The sequence below is a fragment of the Buteo buteo genome, chromosome Z (genome assembly GCF_964188355.1).
Source record: "Buteo buteo chromosome Z, bButBut1.hap1.1, whole genome shotgun sequence".
Classification (NCBI taxonomy): domain Eukaryota; kingdom Metazoa; phylum Chordata; class Aves; order Accipitriformes; family Accipitridae; genus Buteo; species Buteo buteo.
Genome location: NC_134204.1, coordinates 71,367,384 through 71,374,595, shown reverse-complemented (window position 1 = coordinate 71,374,595; position 7,212 = coordinate 71,367,384). Strand labels below are relative to the sequence as shown.

Below are 7,212 nucleotides of genomic sequence, written 5' to 3'. Positions count from 1 at the left end.
GTCTTTTAATACCTCTCAGGATGGTGACTCAATCTCTTCCCTGGGCAGCCTGTTTCAGTGCTTGACAACCCTTTCGGTGAAGAAATTTTTGCTAATATCCAATCTAAACCTTCCCTGGTGCAACTTGAGGCCATTTCCTTTCATCCTATCTCTTGTTACTTGAGAGAAGAGACTGACACCCACCTCACTACAACCTCCTTTCAGGTAGTTGTAGAGAGTGATAAGATCTTCCCTCTGCATCCTTTTCTCCAGGCTAAACAACCCCAGTTCCCTCAGCTGCTTCTCGTAGCACTTGTTCTCTAGACCTTTGACCAGCTTCATTGCTCTTCTTTGGGCACACACACCAGCACCTCAATATCTTTCCTGTAGTGAGGAGCCCAAAACTGAACACAGCATTCGAGGTGTGGTATGTTTTCCCCCCTCCCCAAGCACTGTCTTTGCACTGGAGCATCCTGCAAGATAGAGTTTTCAGGATGTCTGCATGAGGCAGGGTGACCCCAGGGCCGTGCAACATCATACATTACTGTAACGTGGACAGCCTCACCAGCATGGGACACCTTGCCTTCACTTGTGACTGAGCTGCAAGAAAGTTCCCTGTGAATGACTTGGAAGCCTCACATCTCTTTATGCCTGCCATCCATCCTGGCCCACCCTCCTGTATCAGAGTCTTCCCATATCTGCTCTGCTGCCACCACCCTGCTCCTTCTTTTGGGGCTGTTAAACCTGCCCCACCTCTCTGGAGGTACCATGTAATCTGCAGTGGACACAGGGGAGGAGCCCTAGAGCAAAGTGGTAACTCAAGGGATAAGCAGAAAGGGAGCAGAGATGACCACGGACCCCCAGGTTACATCTTAAGAAAACCTCATGCACAAAATTTCAAACTCTGGAGCTTCCAGGGACCTAGAGAGAGAACCTGCAGAGAGGAAAGGCTGTACATTAAAAAAGCAAAAAGCCTGGCAAAAACTGGAGGCAGGCCAGATCTGCTTACTCCTGAGGAGCTGCTCTGCTGCAGGGCAGGTCTTGGGACTGCCCAAGGAGGTGGGATCATCCATACCATGAAAGGCAGCCAATTCCCAAAGCACCTGGGGGTAGCCACATTGTCAGGTTCTTCTACCAGTCTTGGAGCCACTTTGAAGTCATTGGTGGGGGGGTTAGGGGCACCAGCACCTCACCAGAGCATAAGCAGTTGAATATCTTATGGGGAAAAGTGCTGGTAGAAGCTGAATCCCAAATACTCTGGCACTGAGTGTGTTAGAAACTGGCCAAAGTGGGGACGAGTCCCTGGTCCAGCAGAATTGTTATACACAGGTATAATCTTAAGCTTTTCTGCACTATCCTGGCACAAGAAACTCTGAAGGCAAGAGGAGGCCAGGACTGCCACCTCATTCCAAATGCAGGAAACTGAGGCGGACTGACCTGGGGGCCCAGCCATGCAGACCGCAGAGCAGGGAGCAGGATCTCAGGATTGAAGCCATTGTACCAAGCAGAAGCTTCCTCTTTGCAGCTGTACTGGCCCTGAAGAAGGTCCTACAGAGACTGCACGAGCCTGCATGCTGTGCAGGTCTGGGTCTGCGATGGGCAACAGGGAGCTGGGAGCAACCACTAAAGGATACCCTCCTGTGGGAGCAAGGGACCCTGGTTTTACTGGGGCTGCCCATTCCCATCCTGCTTCATGAGGAAATTGCTTTGCTCATAGCCTTGATCCACCGGGTGCTGGACCAGCAAGTCATTGGGAAGTCCTCAAGATGCAGAGGCCCTTGGCTGGAGTCCTGGTATGGATCCATTATTCTGTCTGGATTTCTCAGGAAGGTGGTGTAGCCCTTGGACAGGTCATATGAATTTGGCAGTCTCCATCCTTAGGGGTTTTCAAAACATATGATGCTACAGCCACCCTGACCTCGTGCAGCAGACAGTCCTGCTGTGAGGAGGGGCTGGAGTGGAGATGGAAGCCCCTTCCCACTAGCACTGCTAGGGTCCTGTGCAAACACCTTTCAAACAGCACACATCCCATTTCACACCTTGCAAGGGGTCCACAAGGACTAAAAACACCTCCCTGCACCTCACTCTGGAAACCAGCAGTGAGGCAGTGCAGCATCCTGCCCTGCCATGCAGCTTCTCTCTACTACAAAAGAGGGCATTTAAGTCACAGTTTAGCAGCAGTGAGTGTAAATTTCCTACTTGAAGTGGTTGCTGTATAAAAGTACTAACATGTTTTGCAATCCACGCAGTAGAGCCTGGGCAGAGACTCGTGCACCTTTGCACTCTGATAAGGAGAATATTATTGGTCTACTAGTGGCCTAGCCAGATAAGAGGTTTGGGGCGGGCAGTCTGCGTTTTTTTTTCTCAAGCTCTCATTATTCTGCACCAGTATCTCCAGATGCTGTTCGTGGGGAACTAAGCTGCTTTCTATCTAAAACTGCAAAGAGCGATGGAGAGTTTAAGCAAAGACCTTGCCTGTTCGGACTCATCCCAGCCACCCTCTGCAAACAGGGAGGAGTATGCCACGCCAGGTAATGATGACAATATTCCTAATTTAAGTTTTTGGAGAGAGGAGAGAATGATCTTTGTCACTGGTGGTTTCTAAAAAAGGAGTTAATAATTGCCAGTTTATGCTTGGGGGATGGAGGATGTGCATTTAACTGCAAATATATGTGTCTTTTTCTGAGTTGTGTTTCTGATCATAAAGGCAGAAGCACCTATAAAGGCTTTTCAACTTGGACAAAGTCCCTCAGGCAGCATCAATATATTGTCTGTTTGCAGACTGGCAATACTCTCTCATTGTTCTCTTAGCTTGATGGATTTTTTTCTTTTCATTTCATCTCTGTATCTTTGTATCCTCTGCTAAATAATTTTTCATTGGTATGCCGATGTTTTACTGTGATCTTTCCTGCCTAGTGCTAGCAGGGGACCGGCAGCTTTGGAGCAGCCGTGGGAGTACTCTCTTGGACTGATTAGAAATAAATGAGGGGTGTTTGCTACCTGTGCAAAACAATTTGCTTGGGATGGGTTGGGAAGGACACTGATTGCAAGCAGCTAAAAATACTTTTATGGGTCATAAGACATTTTGAAAGGGAAAGAAAGTTACCTTGGCTGCAAAGGGATGTGCAAGGGATTATGCACTTCAGTCGTTAAACTGAAGCCCTGTGAGCCCTGGGTAGATCCTGCTACTACAACTTGTAGCCTCATCTTCCCAAGCAGCTTCATGCCTTTTGCTATGTGGATGGCAGAGTCATCTCTCGCTGGCTGTGCCCTGTGGCCTTTGATACTGCTTCACATTGAGAAGCAGCTTCCCATTTGGGGAACATCTACTTGGCTGTACGGTGTGCAGTCCAAGTGCAGTGTTTTTCGTCTCAGAGGCTGACACCTTCTCTGGTCATGCCGAGATGCGTTTGCCATAACTGAGATACTCTGGCACTGTTGTTGTATGTGGCGTTGTATGTTCAAATCTGTATCACATCCTGCTGTGCCTTTTCTCTTTGGTCTGGTTAGGCTGGAATTTTTTTAGGAAAGGAGCCATCTTCTCCCGTACGGCTCTACTGTGCTCCAGGCAAAGGGGAGTCCTCGAACTACCGTACAAAAACTAGCAATAAAAAAACAGAAAAACTAATAGGCAACAACAGAAAGTAGGATAATTTTTTACTTTGTGGTTGTGATGGTGGCTGTTATTATTAGACAGCACTTGGAATACCAAGCCCAGATTTAGGCAGCTCTGGGCACAGGAAAGACAAAGGCATACTGGGGTGAGTCCAGTTCTCCCAGCTGGACAAGGGAATGATGACCATTCTTCACCAATTTGACCTAATACTTTAGTGTGAGCTGAGGCTCTTTGTCGAAGGAGCTGTATCTGATTACATCTGGAAGGAGCAGGTCATAGTGTTGCTTTTTTATTGTGTGGGTTTTGTTGAAACTATAAAAATCAGTGCTTTTGTGACCTCTTCAGTGTATGCATGGGAAGAGTCCCCACTTTTTCCCAGACGCGTGGGAGCGGTGTTGCTTCTGAACAAAGCCCTTTTTCTCAAGGGAGCACTGTCGTGCTACTTGATCTAAGCCAAGGGATTTCATGGTGTCCTCGTAGCACGGGAAGCCTGCCCCATGCTTCCATCAGGCTCCAGGTCCCTACAGTGCTAGGTAGGTTGGACAAGAGTGACCCCAAGGCTGCAGAAGCAGGAAGAAAAATGCAACTAGAAATTTAGCGTAACATCCAGTGCCGGAGCCTGGGAGCTCTGGGTGGTGTGTCATCAGATCCTAGCCACTGAGGCTGAGCTGGAAGTACAGCACCCAAGCAGTTTTGTATCAAGACCCACTTCATGACAGAAACAGCATGGTCTCTTGCATCAGTCCTCTGTCACCAGGCAGAGAGGGATCAAACTGTCCCTTGGCCAGGATCTCATGTTTGCACTTAATTTGTCCTTGTAGATGTCAGCATCGCCCATCGCTTGAGAGACCGGGAAATGCTCCGGAAAAGAAGAGCTGAAGCCCACGAGAAAGACTCAGTTCAGTGGGTTCTGAGGTGAATCTCATTTATGCTTTATGCCCCATCAATCTTCAGTGGGGGAAGGTGACCTGCAGCCAGTAGCTGCTGAAGGTCTAGGCAGGTGTTGGGGGGCAGAGGTGGGGTGGGGTGGGGGGGTTACGTAGGTGGTAGGTTGGGTGCCAAGCAATCCTCAACCACAGCGTGGGGCTGGGGAAAAATCTGGTGCCCAAGCTCCTGCCTGCCAGTGCAGCCACAGGAGGCTGCCGTGCAGGGCTGGGGAGGAGGGCTGCAGAAATGCAGCTTCTGCTGGGATGGACGGGGTCACGATCCCAGGAGGGGGGCTGGCAAAGCAGCCTTGGCACAGGAGGGAAAGTCCTCCGCCCCACACCCAACTCTTTGCCCCTGTGAAATCCCCCGGCAGGGATTACAAGAAGATCAAACGGCAAAAGAGAAGCAGAGGAGGCAGGCGAGGACGAGGCCGCCAGCCTGTGATGGAGCTCAGCCAGGAGCCAGAACTGGAGCTGGACCCCCAGCCCAACCCGCAGGAGGAGGCTGGGCCAGTGGCCTCCAGTCCAGCACTGCCTGAGCCAGTGCATCAATTGCCCGTGCTGACAATCCAGGACCTGGTCAGTGAGATGGAAGTGGGAGCGGCAGCGGGGCAGCAGGGAGCCATGATCGAGGATCCTGTGGGTGAGCTGCCGGAGGGCCACTGGCCCTGTGGGGGCTCGGGGGGGCAGTGCAGTGCCGCCTCTTGAGGACTGTCAGCCAAGGTTGCCCACCTTATCAACAGCCGGCCCACGGCACCACTAGGGCACAGGTCCCTGCCCCACCAAACGCGACTTGGGTAGCTGTGAAATGGTGGTGGGGGATGCTGGAGCTGTGGCAGCAGATACCACTCTCCAAGTCACAGGGAGTGACAAAAAGCCCACTGCTGTCAGCAGAGTCATTGGCATGGGGTCTGTGGTGCCTGGTCCTAAATAGCTCCTTGTCCTAAGGACACCCCTGGTCTCTGCCAAGAGCCAGGTTAGGGCAGAGAGGCTGTGGAGAGAAGATGTGGTCTCTTGAGACCAGAGCTGGTCAGGGAGAGCCGAAGCCCGGACACGCTCTGTCCAGAGTCCGCCTGGTTTGGGGGCTGTCACCGGGGTGGAGGGGGAGGGAAAGGTGGGCACTAGGGCAAGGGGTGGGTGTCTGCAGGGGACCACCCCTCTGAAATCTGCCAGGACCGAGGCATGGAGGGCTCTAAGCTGGTCTGAATGGCAGATTGCCATCTGGGCTCAGAAAATCCATTTACAGCTAATGCAGCTGGGGCCAGCAGGAGTTGCTCCCAGATCTGGCTTGGGAAGAGGAGAGCACATTTACTTTAGTGGCCAGTGGGCCAAGCCTGCAGGTTGCTTCAAAACCAGGAAAACCTAGGATCTGCTTCAGAGGTGGTGAGCCTGACCTGCAATTAATGCATTTCCAGCAACATCTGTGCCAGGGAAGGAGAAAAGACCTTTCACTGCAAGGCGTGCAATGCCCTCATGCCAAGGAAAAAAACCATACTGCATCCTAGGGACGGGGTCTGACTGGGGCACATCACACTAGTCCAGCTCCCAGCCCTGAGATCTTGAAATGGCCTGTGTTTATTTGACTCCTGCCTTTAAACCTGCTGGGGCTTTACCCTCTCCAACTCCCCTCCACAGCCCCTGGGACTGCCGTGTCCTTTGAAAAGCAGGCAGACCACTGGGAGCTACCTAACATCACAAGCAATTGCAGGAGCCTGGCCATGGGGGCTTTAGCATGGCATGGAGGGGTAATGCATGAGAGACCCCCAATATGAAATTATTTGTCTCTTACAGGCCTTGTAGGTGAAGAAGACCTGCTGAAACCAGCAGAAGCAGAAATACCAGAAGCTTTCAATATTCCTCTGGAAAATGAATACCGGGATGATGAGTACAGCACAGATATTCTATTTTAATTGCTGTTGGTTTGGGGTTTTTTCAATGTTTTGACTCCTGCATGATAAACTCTGATAAGTACTGGACCAGTTCTTTCCTTGTGAGTAATAAAGCCTGCACTTTCCTGATCACTCTGCTTTCTATGCTTCTTTCAGGTTATGATGAGGGGGAACGTGGTTGCTTGCATAAAGGCAGTCCTTTCCGAGGTGCCTGCTGCCTGCGGTCCATGAGGCCCCCCCAACTGTCTCTGCCAGCAGGCTGTTCCACCTGGGTGGTGGTCCCATGGAGGGCTGCACAGTGCCCCACCATGCTGCAGTTTAAGCGTACAGACCAGCGTCCCTCCATGTTTCTGAAGGGCATTTCTGATTTGCAGAAATGCAAGTGGCATTGTGAAGCTGAATCCCACCATGATTTTTAGCTGGCTGGAGCAGCCCAGCTTGGGCTTTTTCCTGCACCCGATAAATCCTACCGCCCCTTGTGTTATCTTCCGTCTGAAGGTCTTTCTCACAGTCTGTTCTCCTCCTTGGTAAACAGCTTGCTTTCCTAAAGCCTGGAAAGCATTTTGTTTCCAATTTCTGGGCAACCTCACACTAAACTTGCTGAGCTGCTGTGTTAGGCAAACAAAAGGTGGTTGAAAACAGCCAAATGTGACAGGCTGAAACTTGGCTGAACCATACACTTCTGTGAGGGAAATGCCGTTTGGGGCAAAGACAGGAGCCACTCTGCACAGCCTGCTGTGCCCTTGGATCCCCAGCCACACACAGGATTTCTCCTGAAGCCAGGAAGGAAGGTGGCACCCTC

At 51.2% G+C, this 7,212-nt stretch overlaps 1 protein-coding gene across 1 annotated transcript; it reads left to right on the top strand.

The window, feature by feature from the left end:
- The first annotated feature begins 2,332 nt into the window (after positions 1–2,332).
- Positions 2,333–6,539, top strand: HEMGN (hemogen). Its single transcript, XM_075020055.1, has 4 exons — positions 2,333–2,510; positions 4,417–4,510; positions 4,896–5,164; positions 6,313–6,539. The coding sequence occupies exons 1-4, from the start codon at positions 2,429–2,431 to the stop codon at positions 6,429–6,431; spliced, it is 564 nt and encodes a 187-aa protein (XP_074876156.1). The 5' UTR covers positions 2,333–2,428; the 3' UTR covers positions 6,432–6,539.
- Positions 6,540–7,212: the final 673 nt, after the last annotated feature.

Excerpts from the sequence above, each read along its gene's own strand:
- HEMGN (XM_075020055.1), top strand. The coding sequence starts at position 2,429 with ATGGAGAGTTTAAGCAAAGACCTTGCCTGTTCGGACTCATCCCAGCCA. Across the intron at positions 4,511-4,895 it reads TCAGTTCAGTGGGTTCTGAG|GGATTACAAGAAGATCAAAC; the intron begins GTGAATCTCATT and ends ATCCCCCGGCAG. Across the intron at positions 5,165-6,312 it reads CATGATCGAGGATCCTGTGG|GCCTTGTAGGTGAAGAAGAC; the intron begins GTGAGCTGCCGG and ends TGTCTCTTACAG.